The following is a 19,628-nucleotide window of genomic DNA, read 5'->3' on the forward strand; positions in this document are numbered from 1 at the left end:
AAACGTCAGGAGAGAATACTTCTGGAACATGGCCACACAGCCCAAAAGACATACAACAACACTGTGCCCACAGTCTGCTGACTGCAGGTTCAATTTCACTCACAAATCCAGCCTCCCTCCATGCACCTCCCCTCTTTATGGCAGAGAACCCAAGCAGCCAGTCCAAGGCTGATATGGTGATCCTGATAGGCTTGACAACAGCTCATATGAGAAAAGTGACATAAAATAGAGGGTTATGAAAGAAGGAGAAGGAGGGAGGAAAGAAAGAAAGAAGGAAGGGAAGGTGGGATAAAGATATGATATATATAAGGGTGGCAAAAAGGATGATGGGGAAAGAGTGAGAAAGTAGGGTGTCTGAAGGAATGTGCAGTAGGAGAGAAGATAATGAATGAGGGCATTAAAAAGAAAACAAACAGAAAGAAGGCATTGGAAGAAAAAAGAGGGGAAATGAGATAACTGGGAGGAAAACTGACACTACTTGCACTTTTTGGCCCAGTTCTTTTTGGAGCCAACCCAAGATTTTATCAGTATATTTATTGCATGTGTCCTCATTTGTTTTATGATTTGTTTTATTGTTGATTGACTTGTTTTATTGCTATGTTTTTATATTGTCTGACGTCTGGGCTTGGCCCCATGTAAGCCGCCCCAAGTCCCTTCGGGGAGATGGGGCGGGGTATAAAAATAAAATCATTATTATAAGTATGACACAGCAATCAAGATAGATATGCTGGATTTCGTTTCACAAAATCACAAGTCGAACACTTCCCAAGTGTCTAGGACTGTGTGATGTATTTTCGGATGATGCGTACAGATCCCAGTCGGGTGGCCTTTTGCAGTTGGCAGATCATAATTTTGTCAATGTCTATTGTTTTCAAATTATTATTAATTATTAATTATTATTATTATTATTATTATTTTATTATGACACAGCAAACAAGATAGATATGCTGGATTTCATATCACAAAATCATAAGTCAAACACTTCCCAAGTGTCTAGGACTGTGTGATGTATTTTCGGATGATGCGCACAGATCCCAGATTATTATTATTATTATTATTATTATTATTATTATTATTATTATTATTATTATTATTATGTGTCAAAAAGGCAAAATGAACTAATAGGGATGACACAAAAGAGAAAATAGGGAGAGAAGGGGAGGAAGATAAAGAAGAAGAAATGGGGGAAGAGTGGAATGGAGGGGATGGAACAGAGTGGCAGAAAGAGAAACACAGAGAAAGGAATACTGCACAGAAAAAGGGACAGAACAAACCTGGGTTTGGCTACTCTCAACAATTACCATTATCCCCAAGAAAATAGCATTCCACAATTTTTAAAAAGGTCCACTCCGGTGCCTCATTGTCTGGCATGTTCTTTTGTACACTGGCCATCTAGCCCACTTGAGGAATAATTGGATGAGCCACTCATGTGCTAAGGATAAAAAGCTTCTCGGTGCCTGGCTTCCCATCTAAACCATGCCAGGAGATAGATGAGGCTCCATAAAGGTGTCAAGAGATGATGTTGGGAGCCTGGTTTATTCTCCAGTTGCAAACCTGTCAGGAGCCTGACACCATCAAGAATGATGAAATTTCCGAGAGGGAACAATGCCGTCGGATGCAGAGACGTGACCCTGCCCTGGGGAGAAGTCCTTCAGCGTGCCATTTTCTCTCATTGGCAGATCATTGGCGGAGGCAGAGAATGAGAGAGGGAAAACAACTCCCTGGAAAGAGCTCCACGGACCGAGATGGTTTTTCTCCCCCTCGCTCTTATCCCCCTCCCCAAGTTCATCCATCCATCATAACGGTACTGATTTTGCTCTAGAGACAGGCATGTCAGCAGAAAGAACCTGACAGGCTACGCATTAATATCCTGGTCATCCATAAAAATTGGAAATCACAGCAAACATGGCTGTGCCTGACCTCAGAAAGGTATTGTACAAGTAGCAAAAAGTGAGGAGAATCCAGTGGAAACTCCCAAAAAATATTTTAGGATGATCAAAAGATGCTATATATCTATATATATATTTGTGTGTGTGTGTGTGTGTATAGAGAGAATCATTGAGTATACTAGGAGTCCCCTTGTGCTAGTAGGACTGCTGACCTCGTCAGCAGTTCAAATCCAGGGAGGAGGGTGAGCTCCCATCTGTCAGCTCCAGCTTCCCATGTGGGGACATGAGAGAAGCCTCCCACAGAAACACCCGGGCATCCCCTGGGCAACATCCTTGCAGACAGCCAATTCTCTCACATCAGAAGCGACTTGCAGTTTTGTCAACTTGCTCCTGACATTGGAAAAAAAATGAGTAGAATGAATGTAGTTTGACACCACTTCGACTGCCATGGAGTCATGTGAGTTGTAGATTTAACAAGGCTTTAGGCTTCTCTGCCAAAGAGTGCAGATACCTTAGCAAACTACAGCTCCCAGGATTCCATAACATGTAACCATGGCAGTAAAGGTTAAAAGGTAAAGGTTTTCCCCTGACATTAAGTCTATCCGTGTCCAACTCTGGGGGTTGGTGCTCATCTCCATTTCTAAGCCGAAGAGCCGGTGTTGTCCGTAGATGCCCGCACAGTCATGTGGCCAGTGGCGTGACCCTTACCTTCCCGCTGGAGCAGTACCTATTGATCTACTCACATTTGCATGTTTTTGAACTGCTAGGTTGGCAGAAGCTGGGGCTAACAGCAGGAGCTCACTCCGCTCCCCGGATTCAAACCTGCAACCTTTTGGTCCACAAGTTTAGCAGCTCAGCACTTTAACACGCTGTGCCACAAAGGGTTCCATGGCAGTTAAAGTGGTGTCAAAATGATGCATCTATAGTCTAGATGCACCATTAGTCTTTGTTTTGATCAATAAAAGTTGAATGGGCAAAACATAATCTCTTTCTTTTTTACTCTGAAAGAACCACCTGCCCAACTCCATTTTGCCAGGGAGGAAAACACAATCCATGCGAGAAAAGCCTGATTCATTTCAGCCTAAGTGTTCTCTTCAATCCTTCTTTGTGGAGTTCTATAAAATCATGAATTATTACATGCAAAATGCCAAATATCATGTTGCAAAAATCATTATTACATTTGTACATTTCTTGTAGCCTGTGCCTGAGCCATCAAGTTGACTCTGATTGGTGGAAACACTCTCTGGCGAGATTTCTTCAAGGCTTGCCCTTTCCTTCCTCTGAGGTTGAGAGGGTGTGACATGCCCAAATGGATCCAGTGGATCTCCAGAATTGAGTGGAGAGTTGAGAACCCAAACATGCAAGATTGTAGTCCAACAGTCAAATCATTACACCACACTGTGATGTAGTATGTTTTTTATTGTGTCAGTAGCAACTTGAGAATATACTGCAAGTTGCTTCTGGTGTGAGAGCATTGGCTGTCTACAGAGATGATGCTCAGCGGACGCCTGGATGTGTTACCATCTTGCTGGGAGGCTTCCTTCATGTCTCCACAAGTTAGAGCTGACAGATGGGAGCTCACCCCATCTTACGGATTCGAACTAGCAATCTTCAGGTCGGCAACCCAACCTTCAGGTCAGCAGTGCAGCCGGCACAAGGATTTAACTCATTGCGCCACCACAGCTCCTACCCTGTTTCCCCAAAAATAACACATCCCCAGAAAATAAGACTTAGTAGAGGTGTTGCTGAATTGCTAAATATAAGGCCTCCCCCAAAAGTAAGACCTAGCAAAGTTTTTGTTTGGAAGCATGTCCATCAAACAGAACACCAGAGCATGCAGGATCGGTAAATGTACGTACCATAGAGTGTTGTACATGGAAATATTGATAGTAACAAGAAATTCTAGATAGGATTCACAGTTTGTCTGGTCATGCTGGTTTGTGATGACAACTACTGTACAGTATAAAATAAATGTTCATTTTTTGGTTCAACAATATATGTGAGCTCTTCTTCATGGAAAAATAAGACATCCCCTGAAAATAAGACCTAGTGCATCTTTGGGAGCAAAAATTAATATAAGACACTGTCTTATTTTTGGGGAAACACGGTATGTACTATGATAATATCTTTCTTTACAGAAAACAGTTACTGTATGATTCTAGTATCCACAGGTGACACGTTCATGAACGTACCACAAGAAAAAGAAACTGTGGCTGATAGCAAACCCCATTAAAACAAACCACTTCCAGTGTGAGTTTATGGCAACCTCCATCAGATTCATACAATAGAATCATGCAGGAGGCCCTAGCAAATCCCTAATGTGGACATATTTTGTTGGATGTGGTAAGTGAAAGGTCCTGATCTTATGGGTACTGGGGCCGTACGGCCATTAAAATAAGTCATTAATTATTATTAGTGGCATCCAAACTCTGAAGGTAGGCCATATAAAAATCCTCTGTTAAATTGTTCAGATATTTTACTTACTTACTTACTTACTTACTTACTTACTTACTTGGAACAAATTTTTATGTGGATAGGAAGCAATAATATTTTAATACTAAGCAGGTAGCTAATTATATCTTGATTCTAGAAACTGAATAGCGAAGCACCAAAAAAGGAACAACATGCAGAGTAAATAGAATGTTGCTTTGCCTTTTAAAGCATTCTGTTTATTGTTGCGAACTGGAGTCAAGTTGACTTTGACTTATTTTGACCCTATGAATGATAGACCTCCAAGTCACTCTGTCTTGCTTTCTGTACTTATGTTTTAAACCGGTAGGGAGCTTAGAGTGTTATTTAGCAGTGAAAGGGAAAGTCAGACATACATTTTTAATGTTAGGTTACCTTCAGTCCTTTTCGCTTTTCAGAGGAATGGTTACAGTTTGATAAATGTAAATGACACACCAAGTTAATTTTGCCATGAGCTTTTAAGTACAAAATTGTGACGGCCCATGGCTAGGAACAATAAAGCTGACACGCATACTATGTTATGGGAGACCGAAGGAAAGAAATGCATCCAGTCCTTCCCATGAGCTGCATTTCAGGGTCATCCATTTGATACTCTTGGCAGGAGGTTTAAGGCAAATAAAAGGAAAGGCAATGAAGCACAAACGGGTGGATTTCCTTGCCATAATTCACAACAAGAAGGACTAGGAATCCATGGGCCATCTGGAATGGAAGCCTCCCTAAAGTTTACATATTGGGAACAGGCGATAGGAGAAGAACAGTAAATTTATCCAGATTGAGTTTCAGAATTTCCTATTTGGAGAGCTGTGATGAATTGTTCTGGTAGACACACACTATCCAAAGATATCCAAACTTCTTTTTAAAGAACTTATGGTAAATGTGTGGTCAAAGGCTTTCATGGCCAGAATCACAGGTTTGTTGTGTGTTTTCCGGGCTGTATGGCTGTGTTCCAGAAGTATCCTTTCTTATTGTTTCACCAGGAAACGTTTCACACACACCTATGGCAGGCATCTTCAGAGGCATCTCACAACTCTGAATTGTATTGTTTTTAAATATTTTAATTGTTTTAATGTACTTTTAATTTCTATTTTAATATTTATGTAAGTGTACATTGTGTTTTAAGGCATCAAATCATTACTTGTATGTAAAGCCATCTTGAGTCCCCTCCGCGGTGAGAAAGGTGGAGTAGAAATGTCCTATATATCTATATCTACAGTGTTCCCTCACTATTTCGCGGTTCACTTTTTGCGGATTCGCTGTTTTGCGGTTTTTCAATAAATTCTAAAAGAATATTATAAATCACTAGCTGTGCCCGGCCACACGTTGCTGTGGCGAAGTCTGGTGGTATGGGAAATAAAGTATTGAGGAACTGGTGGTAGTTAAGGTAAAGGGTAAAGGTTTTACCTTACATTATGTCCATTATAAATGGGTTATATAGCTGTGTGGAAGGGCCTTGAGTCTACACTGCCATATAATCCAGTTCAAATCAGATAATCTGTATTTTGTAGGCTGTGTGGAAGAGGCCTAAGTGAGGCCTAATTCTGCCTGTCCCCTGGGCTGAGTGGGTTGCTAGGAGACCAAGTGGGCGGAGCTTAGCCTTCTAACTGGCAGCAATTGGATAAAAAAAATTCTTCCTCTCCCTCTAATTAGGACTTTATTTTTCTTTTCTTTTTGTTGCATGAACGTAGAGGCATGGATGAGGGGTTGTGCTGCCAAGTTTAGTGTTTCTGGGATGTGTAGTTTTGTTGTTTTGTCCTAGGCCGAAATTTCATTACCCTTATATATATATATAGATAAAAAAATACAATTTACAGCCTAAGGAAAGGAGGAAGGAAAAGCCGAAAGGAGAGAAAAGGAGTCCAAGCGGCAATGGGAGGAGAAGGAGGCGATTTATCAACACACGATTGGTTGATAAAGACTTAAAATAGCGTATAACTTCTAAAATAATGTATAAATATATAGCGTCCCTACTTCGTGGATTTTCATTTATTGCAGGTGGTCCTGGAACCTAACCCCCGCGATAATTGAGGGAACACTGTATATCTATCTATCTATCTATCTATCTATCTATCTATCTATGAGAGAGAGACCATTTGTTATTGCTTTGTGTTGCTTAAACTGTTTAAGTTCATTGAATTGTATGCAGCCCTAAAAGCATAAAATACAGGGCAGGATAAACATATTTTGCAAATCAAAATAAATACGTGATTCAACCACTTTTGTTCAACATGGTAGTGAGTAATTTTTTAAGTGCTAATCTATGTAATGGAAATGAGAACTTTTCCAGGCTCTGGCTTTGTCACAATAGCAGCAGTAAAAGATGTTGGGTAGAGGGGATGAATAAACCTTGGCCAAGTTAGGTCAGCAGTTGAAAAATCGAGAAATAGAGAAGGAACTGTTCAAAGAATCTGATTTTATCAGGGCCTCTGAAGGCAGCTTGGATTACCTTGGGACTCTGCTTGGCAACTTGCAAGACTTTGACCAAGAAAGGTAAAGCGGAGGTCGGTCGATCGATCGTGCAAACGGCAGTATTGAGTTACTCCCTGAGAGCAGAAAGTATATATTTTCATGGCCAAAGCAGCAGAAGGGAATGGGAGACTAGAATGATAAAATGTAAACCTTCCCTCTCAGGCTCACAGAAATATCTATGGAGATGCTGTGTGTGAGTTAGTGTTTTTCTCATTCAAATAGAATTCAATTTTCAAAGGCAAATAACCAGAAATGCAGACATTTTCTAGTCCATAACACATCCAGACATTATCCTGAGTCTGTGGATCAGTAGAGGAGTCCCAGAGTCTCATGGTGAATCAACATGTAGGTAAATTATGTTGATTCAGTCAGTTTGTTGTAATACAAACTAGCAATAGCATTCAATCCAGTCACAAATGGCATTTTACAAAACTACAGATTCTACAGGGTATTGCCATGACAGTTAAAGTGAGAGATAGGATAGATGAAATTAAAGAACTACAGTAGAGTCTCACTTATCCAAGCTAAACAGGCTGGCAGAAGCTTGGATAAGCGAATATCTTGGATAATAAGGAGGGATTAAGGAAAAGCCTATTAAACATCAAATTAGGTTATGATTTTACAAATTAAGCGCCAAAACGTCATGTTAGACAACAAATTTGACAGAAAAAGTAGTTCAATATTCAGTAATGTTATGTTGTAATTACTGTATTTACGAATTTGGCACCAAAATATCATGATATATTGAAAACATTGACTACAAAAATGGCTTGGATTATCCAGAAGCTTGGATAAGCGAGGCTTGGATAAGTGAGACTCTACTGTATTTGATATTATGATTTATTGCTGTACTGTAATATTACATATATCATAAAAATGTAATTCCAATATTTACTAAAATACTTCTAAGTGTACAGACTAGATCTGAGAGACAGAAGCTTGGTAGATGAAGGGAATATTGTGGATACTGCATGCCTTGATTTCAATAAGGTTTTGGACAAGGTCCCCCTTAATATTCCTGAAAACAAGACAAACAAATATGGGTTATCCCAGGCATGGGCAAACTTGGGGCGTCCAGGTGTTTTGGACTTCAACTCCCACAATTCCTAACAGCTTAAGCGGCTGCGAGGGGAAAGGAAGGGACCTGAGGCTGTTAGGAATTGTGGGAGTTGAAGTCCAAAACACCTGGACGCCCCAAGTTTGCCCATGCTTGGGCTAGACAATGCTGACTAGTTTGACTAGTTGACTGGTTTGACTAGTTGAGGCCAAAGTGTGTTCACCACTGGCTCCTCTTCATCTGGAAGAGAAGTGACCAGTGAGGTGCCACAAGGTTTGGCCATGATCAACTTGAGCAATTGTATCAAATCATAAATTAGGGATTGACCTAGTGATTTTTATATACAGGTCAATCAGAGTTGTTTATGAGTGGGGTGAATCTTATTCCCAGAGCCCAAAGAAGATAATCATTCCCATGATTATTTTCCATCCAACTTTCAATGGAACACCAGAATAGAGAGCAGTAGGTTCTTGAAGCAAACCTTGGTGACATCTGGTATCATATACTGCTTGAATTATCAGAAACATCAATCAGTTCTGCAGTTCACTTTCTGTGATGCACTTGTTTCTCCTTCAGAACCAATCTATATATATATATAAATGTAATGTGGCAGAAGGCTGCAAGGCTATTCACTGCTATTCCACCTGGCCAACAAATGATTCCCATAAACCACAGCAACGCGTGGCCGGGCACAGCTAGTACTACATAAATTCTATGGGTATGTTTTTAGAGGGACAAGATGAACCTGAGGCTGGAAATGTCATGTCTTCTCTTCCTCTAAGGCAGTGGTTCTCAACCCATGGATCCCCAGGTGTTTGGGTCTACAACTCCCAGAAATCCTAGTCACTTTATCAACTTTTAAGATTTCTGGGAGTTGAAGGCCAAAACATCTGGGAACCCACAGGTTGAGAACCACTGCTCTAAGGCTAAGGCAATGGCAGTGGGAACAGAGGGAGAGCCTTTCATTTACTTCTAGGCCTAGGCAAGATGGAACAGTGTCTGTCTCTTCTTGTTTCACTCCACAGCTGTGGCAGTGGCAGTTGGGCAGAGAAATGGGCATTCATTTGCTTCTAGGCCCAGACATGATGTAGCTGATTCTCTGATTTTAGCTGTCTCTGCCTCTCCATCTTTTGCTCTAAGTCCAGGACAGTGGCAGTTGGAATGAAGGCTATAATCTGCTTCTGAGCTAAGACATGATGGAGTTGTATCTGCCTCCCCTTCTCTCTCTTTATAGTAAAGGCAGTGACAGTTGGGAAGGAGGGAATACGCTTCATTGGCTTCTGAGACTAGACATGATGGAGCTATGCAGAGATCTCCCTTGCAGTCAGGGCAATGGCAGTTTAGACAAAGGGACTTTCGTCTGCTTCTGGGCCTAGACTTGACGGAGTTTTACCTGCCTCTTCTGCTCTTTATCATGTTGCTTCCACATCCTTTGACTGCACATTGCAGGTGCCTGATTTTCTCTGGCACTTGCCGTGACAATGTGTTTGTGTTTGTTTGTTTCTAAATGCCACCTGAGGAAACTCCCTGGGCTTCCTTCTTCAGGAGGCATATTGGCTTTGCTCTCTCTCTCTCACTCACTCACTCACATTTTAAATTTGGAATCCCCAGATAGTCTTTCCGAGTGACCGGATTCCCCCCACAAGGGACAGACCTGTCCATTTGCAGCTTCATTCCGTGTCACGCAGGCAGTGGTGATAAAAGTGGAGGTGGAGGAAGAAAAGGAAGCAGAGAAAGAAGAAGTCACCTTCCCCATGTCCTCATCTCTACCAGCTGTACTTACGTATTATGGAGCACACACCATCCACAGTGAGGGTCTCCTGAACCCAGGCACTCGCTGCAGCTTTTGTATTGTCCACATGACTCCACTGGCACTCGGGTAAGCTGTAGGCAACAAGAGGAGAGAATGTGTGAGTTGCTACTGTGGTTTTAGTTGTGGTTGTAAACTGTTTTGTGTCATGCAGTTTCAAGATCCATTTGTATAGCAAAGTAATAGTAAGAAACAGTCTTCATCCCCATCATCCCCACCCACCTCACCATCACCATCAAGTTAGAAGGTACTGCAAAGTCTAAATTCTGTTGTTAGTCCCAGCAACAATTAAACTATTTATTTATTTATTTATTTATTTATTTATTTACAGTATTTATATTCCGCCCGAAGGGGACTCAGGGCGGATCACATTATACACACATATGGCAAACATTCAATGCCCATAAACACATCAAACAGAGACCGAGACAGACAGACGCAGAGGCAATTTAACCTTCTTCTGAGGGGATGTTCAATTCTGGCCACAGGGGGGAGCAGCTGCTTCATCATCCACTCTGACCGCACTTCCTCATTCCAGGTCGTAAATTAGTTAAACTTGCCTCCCCACTTTTATAAGTGGTACCTTATTTCCTACTTGATAGATGCAACTATCTTTCGGGTTGCTAGGTCAGCAACGAGCAGGGGCTATTTTTTTTAGTTTCAATTGATGGGTGCTCACCCCGCCACGGGCTGGCCTCGAACTCATGACCTCATGGTCAGAGTGATTTATTGCAGCTGCTCAACAGCCTGCGCCACTACTGAACCAATGGGATTTATCTACAGGTTAATTCTGTGTGTCTGTTCTAGTTGGGACTAAGCCATAGGAACTACCCTCTGTAGGAGCAAACCAAACATCTCTATGGAGTTATCCATGGTGCTGAATCATAGACCCCAGCTAGTTTCAGCACCTTGGAGAACTCCTTCATATTTCAGATTATATCCCAAAGTAAATTAATTGCTTCACTTATAAGAAAACCACCAACTACCAGTTTCTCATACTTACAATACACAACGCATTTATTATGGACCTATTAGATGTCATTCTGCACCCTGCATCCCATTTTTTACAATTTCGTTGGTACTAAAATAATTTCATTCTACAGTGCCATGATCAAGGAATCTTTTTCTGGCCCACTGGGACATAGCCATCTTTTGCTAGCACTCCAGACAATAACATTGGAAAGAATCACATTTCCTAACTTCAAGAAAAGCCTTCTCTTGTGAGCTCCCTAAAGTGCCATGAGGAGGCAAATAAGTAAACAAAACCACCTTGGAGTCAAGGTTACAGAAAAGCAGTGCCTTTCAGTGCACTGAGATGCTCATTAAGAATGTAATTACTCTCACAGAAAAATGGCTATTTTGGATTGCAAGAGATTTCTACGCTTGTCTGACTACACATATGTTTCCGATCCTTGTTAAAGCTTCATTTCCTTCTGTTCTTCCTCACAGAAAATAAACTAGAGAACAATTCCAACATTGCAGACCCAGTTGTAGTTCTGCCGAAGTCAGTGAAATGGCCCAAGTATTTGCCACGTTCACTCTTTTTTATGTGGCCAAAGCATCCATAATGTAACATCTAGGGTTGGAAAGAATATTCAGAATTATTCATCCCCAGCTTAAAAAGAGGGCTTCCCAACATTTGGGGAAAGGCTTTTAGAAACAATAATAAATTGGCAAGTATTTAGCTCAGATTTCTTCCAATGTTTGAATGTCCCAAAGTGTTGCAAGCAATGATAATGTAAAACATGTGTGGACTTTTTGCACAAAAATATGGGTTTTTGTATACAAACAAAATCAGTGGGGTGTTTGGCATAAAGACCCAGATTTTTTTTTTTCTGCACAGGATAATTTCTTTGCAATCCCTTGGGACATTCAAATACTAGAAGAATATTGTGGAGGAATATATGTTTGCACACACTCACTAGGAAGAAAATTACCATCATTATTTTACCTGAACATAAGGTTGACAAGCTTGAGGGCATCCATCCCTAGCAAGGTCTAGTAGAATATTATTTCAAATTCCTGGGGTTGCCAGAAGTCAGCAGGTAACTACATACACAGAGGTCTAAATGTATTTTAGGGACCTAAATACCTTAAAGATACCAAATGACATTTGATTTCAAACATTAGGTAGGCTCAGCCCTGCTTAGTACTTAGATGCGAAATCACCAAAGAATACTAGGTTCATTGGGCTATAATTCAGCGGAAGGAACTGACAAAACCAAGTCTAAATATTCCTTGCCTTTAACAATGCTATGAAATTCATGAGGGATTTACAAGTCAACAGGCAATTCAAATATATGTATACACACATGCAAATATTTTTAGGACCCAATGTGGTGTAGTGGTTGGAGTATTGGGCCAGGACCTCAGGAGATTAGGACTTGCATCTCCACTCAGTAATGAAAACCCACTGGGCATCCTTGGTTAAGTCACTCAGTCTAAGAGAAAGGGAATGGCACTCTGCCTCTGAATAAATCTCTCTTCAATAAGATCACAGTAAGAAGGAGCAGACTTGATTTTGGTAGACTACAAGCTGAGCATGAGTCAGTAGTGTGTGATATGGCAGCTAAAAAAAGCCAATGCAATTATAGGTTGCATCAACAGGCATGTAGTTTACATATATGGAATTGGTAGTACAACGTAGTCTGTGTGCATTCAGAAGAAGACCTCCAAGCCACTCTAAACACCTTTGCAGAAGCATACGAGAAGCCCAGCCTCTCATTGAACATCGAGAAAACCAAATTGCTCTTCCAACAGGCACTGCAATGCCAGGAATACAGCTTAATGGTGTAACATTAGAAAACACTGACCATTTCTGCTACCTTGGCAGCCACCTCTCCACAAAAGTCAACATCGACACTGAAATACAACACCGCCTGAGCTCTGCGAGTGCAGCATTTTTCAGAATGAAGCAGAGAATATTTGATGATCGGGACATCCGTAGAGATACCAAGGTACTTGTTTATAAAGCCATTGCCCTCCCAACCCTGCTCTACGCCTGCGAAACGTGGACTGTCTACAGACATCACACCAAACTCCTGGAGCGTTTCCATCAGCGTTGCCTCAGAAAAATCCTGCAAAACTCTTGGGAAGACAGGCAAATGTCAGCATACTTGAGGAAGCAAAGACTACCAGCATTGAAGTGATGCTCCTACTCCATCAACGCCGCTGGACTGGCCGCATTGTCCGAATGCCCGATCACCGTCTCCCAAAGCAGTGACTCTACTCCGAACTCAAGAACGGGAAACGTAATGTTGGTGGGCAGGAAAAAAAACCCTGAAAGATGGGCTTAAAGCCAACCTTAAAAACTGTGGCATAGACACTGAGAACTGGGAATCCCTGGCCCTTGAGCGCTCTAATTGGAGGTCCGCTGTGACCAGCAGTGCTGCGGAGTTCGAAGAGGCACGAACGGAGGGCTTAAGGGAGAAATGTGCCAAGAGGAAGGCCCATCAAGCTAATCCTGACTGGGACCGCCTTCCACCTGGAAACCGATGTCCTCACTGCGGGAGAATATGCAGATCAAGAATAGGTCTCTTCAGCCATCTACGGATCCATCCCCAAGTTAACAGAAATGGAGGACCATCATCCTCAAACTACGAGGGATCGCCTAAGTAAGTAAGTACTGTATATTCTATTCTGCTTTGGTCAGAGCTCACTTGAAACATTGTGTCTAGTTCTGGGCACCACAGTTGGGATATTGACAAGCTGGAATATGTCTGAAGGAAGGTGACAATGGCAGAATAAGGTTGGACTGGATGACCCTTGTGCTCTTTTCCAGCTCTAGAATTCTATAAAATGACATAACGAGGACAAAAGCTTCAGTTTTTGTGCACCTATGGGTGCAAGGAAAAGATGAGAGGATCCCTTCCAAGTCTACAGTTCTGTGTGCCCTTGGTTGCAATGCTCTAGCTGCCATTTGCCAGTGGGATAGGTACACAATACATTCAGTCAGACCCTGTTCCACACTACATCCCTGCATCAGCAGAATAACTCTGTATCCTCATTGATTTGAATGGCCATAATTTTGATGAAGTACCATGGAGTCCCATCAACACTAAAGTCGCAAACTGCATTGAGTGACAGATTGCAGAAAAATACACCTAGGTGTTATAAGCTGTTTCCAAGAAATGTTATGGGATAGACATGAGCTATGAACCAATAGACCAAGATTCATGGCCAAAATGTCCTGAGAAATAGCTAACAAAAGAGCTGAACATTGCAGTTTGTGGACCATTTTATTTTTGAACATCACAAGAGAGAGAGAGAAAGAGGCAGGGAAGAGGGATGGCTGAGAAACCTGATTTCAGTATTGAGATATAGCACACTTGCTTCAGTCTGCACTTCCCAGATGGTTTGTGGGATAATAGACAAAATACGCTTACCAGATTTCTCACAATGACAGACAGCTGAGGATGTGTCTGAACTCATGAGTACAACAGTACTATTTAGATGACCTTTCAATACTAGGAGAGCACCTGTATAAGCATCACAAGCACAGGTTAAACAATTTTGAGCAACTGAAACAAGTGCCTCATTATATTTCATTGTCAGATTTGATGTTCAGCCATATTTAGTCCATGCCTTGGTCAGAAGGTGGTTAAAAATTGGGAGAAGGAGGTATTGGGCCGGGCTGTGGCGCAGGCTGTTGAGCAACCAGCTGCAACAAATCACTCTGACCAAGAGGTCATGAGTTCGAGGCCAGCTCGGAGCCCCGTGTTTGTCTTGTCTTTGTTCTATGTTAAGGCATTGAATGTTTGCCTTATATGTGTGTAATGTGATCCGCCCTGAGTCCCCTTCGGGGTGAGAAGGGCGGAATATAAATACTGTAAATGAATAATAATAATAAATATCAAAGTCCATTAAGTGGTTCACTGAAGACAATGATGAATAATGACACTCAAAAAAGTGCCAACAGCATCACTGGAATCCTGTGGGTGAATCCCAATTAGAGCTGACCCATTCACACAATAATCAAATGGTGAATCAAACTGCATTAACCTGAGTTAATGGCTCTGCTCAAGTGAGGACTAACAATAAAATTAGGCCCATGTGGAATCCTTACATTTGTGGCGCTCCAGTTATGCAACTATGCCCCAGCTGTTTTCATTGCACAAGGATGATCACCATGCATGTGTAGGACACCAGCAGGATTTCGCTCAGTGTGCTGAGACATCTTTTCTCATCTAAGACAACATTTTAGAAAATTCTCTATGTTCCTAGTCAATGTTCGCTTTCTGCTGCTCAGCAGTGAGATTAATTAAAAGTCTACCACGCTGATCGGTGACTCAAGCACTGGTGTCAGGCCCACTAATTAATAGCAGGGAGAGCCTTTGGAAAACAATGGAGTGGTGAGCACAAGGAGCTCCACTGAAGGATCGTTAGCCGAAGAGAAAGCTGTGGGAGGCTAAGAAGAAGGCACGTCAGAGCTTGGATCTAAAGAGCCCCCCAACATACTGCCATTCTGCTAGGAAAATATACATCTACTATTAATTCTGCTCATCTCCACAAATCTTAAGTTTGGAAATCAGCTCATACCCTCTGGGACCAATCAGTTTTTGAGGCTGCCCAAACACAAGAAAGAAACAAAACCATTCATATACCCTCAACTATTTGCCATCTTAGTAACTTTCATGGGGAGCATTACAGTCTTTCTATCAGCAAAAAAACATTCTACAGTTGTCTCTAAAATACATGGTAGTAGACTTCCAGAGACTAGAGCCATAGTTTTCATCCTCTGCCAGGGCTCAAGCTAATTGTAGAACTGTTAACATTTGTGGGTCAGGACCTGGTTGAGATGTGATCTGCTGCAATCCAGTCAGAGCATAAAGGGAATCAATTCCACTGTGTTGATGGCTTTCATGGCTGGGATCACAGGGTTGTTGTATGTTTTCCGGGCTGTATGGCCATGTTCCAGAAGTATTCTCTCCTGACGTTTCACCCACATCTATGGCAGGCATCCTCAGAGGTTGTGAGGTATGGAGAAACTAAGCAAGGAAGGTTTATATATATCTGTGGAAAGTCCAGGGTGTGAGAAGAACTCTTTGTCAGTTGGAAAGCCACTGTGAATGTTGCAGTTAATGGCTTGTTGTATAGACAAGGGTGATAAAACTTCCCTTTTCCACATTCAGTCTTGTATGTGGAACACCCTGAAACATACTGACAAATATGATTCAGTCAGTTTCTCCTTAGGCTAAAATATACTTTCAAGAAGACTGTCAAAGTACAATATTTTGTTATATTTCAGCAGATATGGCCTTTTCTCTAGATTGCACAGAAAAATATTGTTTTTTCTTAAGCTTGCTTTGGTTAGGTCTTCTTGCATACCTCTCTCCTCCCCCCCCCCTGCAAAAATGATTTAAACAACCCAACCCCTCAAAATAAATCTAATGAGATGAATCATTGCCCCAGCCTTGGGTGGGCATTATAATTGGATATTAATGGAGTGTCAGGATTGACTCCATTTGATGAACTAGGTTAATTGAAATGCAGAAAAAGCTTCCTAAGTAGACTATTTGTCCTTCCAAAAGAGTCAAAAGATACATTTCTAAAATGGCAAGCAAAGCAGCACATCAAGCTGCCTATGTTTTGTCAATACCATCCATACCTTGCAAGGTTCAGGCAGGACAGTGTCAAGATTAAAGGAGTTTCATTTCTGTTCAAAAGAGTCTTAAGCAAATAAACAGGTTGGGACAAAAGCCAAGAAGGGACTCCTTCAATGAATCTGGTCTTTTTGCCCAGAAAAGGCCAAAAAGACAAACACAGGGTGACATACGAATGGGAAAAGACCAAATAGCATTATTTGGTTTCATGTTCTTGAACCATCAGGTATACTTTCACACAATGCTTTATTGGAAATATGATGGGAGGAAATGGAAGCACAATTACAAAGAGGATGGTAAAGCATTTACACCAGGCAAACTACAGCCCTCCAGGTGATTTGGACTTCAATTCCCACAGTTTCTAACAGCTTGTCCATGCCTGATCTACACTGTAGAACTGATTCATTTCTACTAGTGTTGTGCTGTTGTATGAAATTGCTGTTCGTTTTGTGCAGTTTCATTCATGTTGTCTCATTTTCATATTTGGTTCCCGCTAACGAAAATGGGCCGCCTATATGTCACAAATTTTCGTCTGGCTAATGAAAAACATGAAAAAATGTCATGCTACTGGCGGCAATAGGAGGGCTTCCGAGGCTCATCCCCCCACCTCGTCTTTTGGGGTAGAGGGGTGAAAATTGCCACACACGGAGGGCATTTCGATCCCTTTTAGCACACCAACTTTTAAAACATTTGGATCTTCCCCAGAGTGGTGTTGTTGTTGTTGTTGTTGTTGTTGTTATTATTAACACCCATTTCCACACATCAATTTTAATGCAGAGGCATTCCTCTCCCAGGCTCAACTTAGATTCCCAGAGTAGCTATCGTTATTAATATATATAGCTATAGATATAGATATAGATATAGATATTATTATTAGCACCCATTGGTACACCTCAGCTGCCCTTTGTCAGTACCTGCTTATTGTTATGGGCAGAAAGGAAAGGAAAACGAAAGCAAGCACAATAACTGTGCGGCTTTCATTTTCATATCGCTTCTCGTTTCCTACAAAAATGTCATCATTCATTTTGTATAGGGAATGGTCGAAATGAAACGATAGCATGAAGGAAACGAAGGAAAAAAATTTGTGCACATCTCTAATTTCTACACCATTTTTATTGTCCTAACTCAATGCTATGACACCAGGGCATTTGTTCTGCTGTATTTTTATTTTGTATGCTTTCCCTTAGGTTTTAAATCTCTTGTAACCACATGTCTTCAAAAAAAATAGTTGTTAACTAAATTTCTATTTATTTATTTATTTAATTAAAATATTTATATCCCATCCTTCATCCAAAGCTCTCACAGCGACCTACAATAACATCCACTTAAAATGATAAATTGTTAGAAAAAAAATTATTTCAATATTAAATTGCTTATTATATTTTATTTTATTGAAATCTTTATTTATTATTTATTTTCTTTCTAAATGGAATTCAAGGCACCTTTACATTGTTCTAATGGGTAAAGTGACTACACAAGCCATTAGAAAGATAGAGCTCAAGTATACACATTGTTAGGAAGCGTGTGCGCATGTCTGTGTGTGTGTGGATACATAGATAGATAGATAGATAGATAGGTATAGTAGAGTCTCACTTATCCAACACTCGCTTATCCAACGTTCTGGATTATCCAACACATTTTTGTAGTCAATGTTTTCAATATATCATGATATTTTGGTGCTAAATTCATAAATACACCATTTACTACATAGCATTACTGAGTATTGAACTACTTTTTCTGTCAAATTTGTTGTATAACATGATGTTTTGGTGCTTAATTTGTAAAATCATAACCTAATTTGATGTTTAATAGGCTTTTCCTTCATCTCTCCTTATTATCCAACATATTTGCTTATCCAACATTCTGCCGGCCCATTTACGTTGGATAAGCGAGACTCTACTGTAGATAGATCTAGATATATCTTGTGTGTTTCTTAGTGGCACATGTAACAATATAACTTTTACTAGAAAGAGTCTAAGCCAAGGATATTATCCAAAATTATAATGCCAGCTGGAGACAACCTGATGATAGTGGCGGGGAATAATGGAATTGACTGAAGGACACATCAATATTAGATCCTATCTCCTACTAAAGGATGTGATGTATGGACACAAGACCTGGATCCCTCTCATTGTGTATCTCTCCGAAATGAGTGAAATGAAACCTATGATTCAGAGCCTATTCTACTCTTCTCTCCTGGCCTTGAAAATAAGGTGGCTATCATTTCAGATTATGGAGCCAAAGTGGTCCCAGCTCTGTCTGATTCCAAATGTGTGTTTCTTGCCCAAGATGGTATGTGGTCCAAAATCAAAAGAAAGGTGTCTTCAGTGGCCAAAGATATCCGGATTGTAAAACAAAGGTGACTTGATCTCAGTTGTTTTTTTCTCAAAGAGCCAGCCTCCACGGCTGAGTTTCCCATGTCGCCATTAGAGTAAAGTGAATCCCTTTCTACGGCCTGGTTACTGAGGCATGCCTGCCAAGCAAGTTCCTGATCATTATCTTGGCTTGCTCTGTAAAACTATATATAGAATTAATTGGGGCCGATAATGGCATTTATGTCATGGTGGTGAGTTTTACTTTTCAACCAGAGTCTGTGTGACTTAAGACAACATGTCAAAGGTGCTAAAAAACCAGTGGGGATCAGGGGAGAATTGTAACTTACCGATGAAAACATCCTAGTGAATTTTGCTCTCCCTTCAAATCACCTTGATTCCCTAGCTATTCAACTTAGTTTTTTCCTTTCCCTTTCCTTTCCTCCTGGTAAGGTGAGTTGTTACAGCTTTCGTTTAACACATAGCCAATGCCAGTTTTCCCAGGGATATTTTCTCTATCTAAATTTACCTGTATTAGTTTTCTTCTATCTTTGCCCATGTCTTCAGAATCCTCCCTCTTAAAATGGCTACTTGCAAGTCTTTGGGTGCATCTACATGGCAGAATTAATTCAATTTGCCTCATGGAATAATAGAATTTGTAGTTTTATAAAGTTTTATAAAGTTTTTTTAGCCTGCTCTGCTGGTGCCTCACTAAATGATAACTCCCATGTTTCCATAGCATTGAGCCATGGCAGTTAAAGTGCTGTCAAGCTGCATGAACTCTACAGTATAGATACAATCTCCATCTTTTTGTATTTTTAGTTCAAACCTCTGAAAAGTCAGGAACATATCGAGTTTGAATCAAAAATAGTGGCATCACTTGGCTGCACTGGATGCTACCATTAAAGGGAGTGACACCAACATCTCTAAAAACTGTGCAGTGTTTCAGCAGAAATATATTATTGTATCATTTTGAAAATTCCAGATGGTGTGTGTTTCCTTCATGTTTGTCTCCCACACATA

General features: G+C 40.9%; 1 protein-coding gene across 1 annotated transcript in view; it reads right to left on the reverse strand.

Annotated features, from left to right (window-relative positions):
• plxna4 (plexin A4) overlaps window positions 1–19,628 on the reverse strand; it is a 612,214-nt gene that overhangs the window by 193,173 nt on the left and 399,413 nt on the right. The window contains exon 5 of the mRNA XM_003220748.4: window positions 9,665–9,765. Coding sequence (XP_003220796.1) covers window positions 9,665–9,765 — 101 coding nt within the window. The remainder of the gene's footprint in view (window positions 1–9,664; window positions 9,766–19,628) is intronic.

The sequence above is a fragment of the Anolis carolinensis genome, chromosome 5 (assembly GCF_035594765.1).
Source record: "Anolis carolinensis isolate JA03-04 chromosome 5, rAnoCar3.1.pri, whole genome shotgun sequence".
Classification (NCBI taxonomy): Eukaryota; Metazoa; Chordata; class Lepidosauria; order Squamata; family Dactyloidae; genus Anolis; species Anolis carolinensis.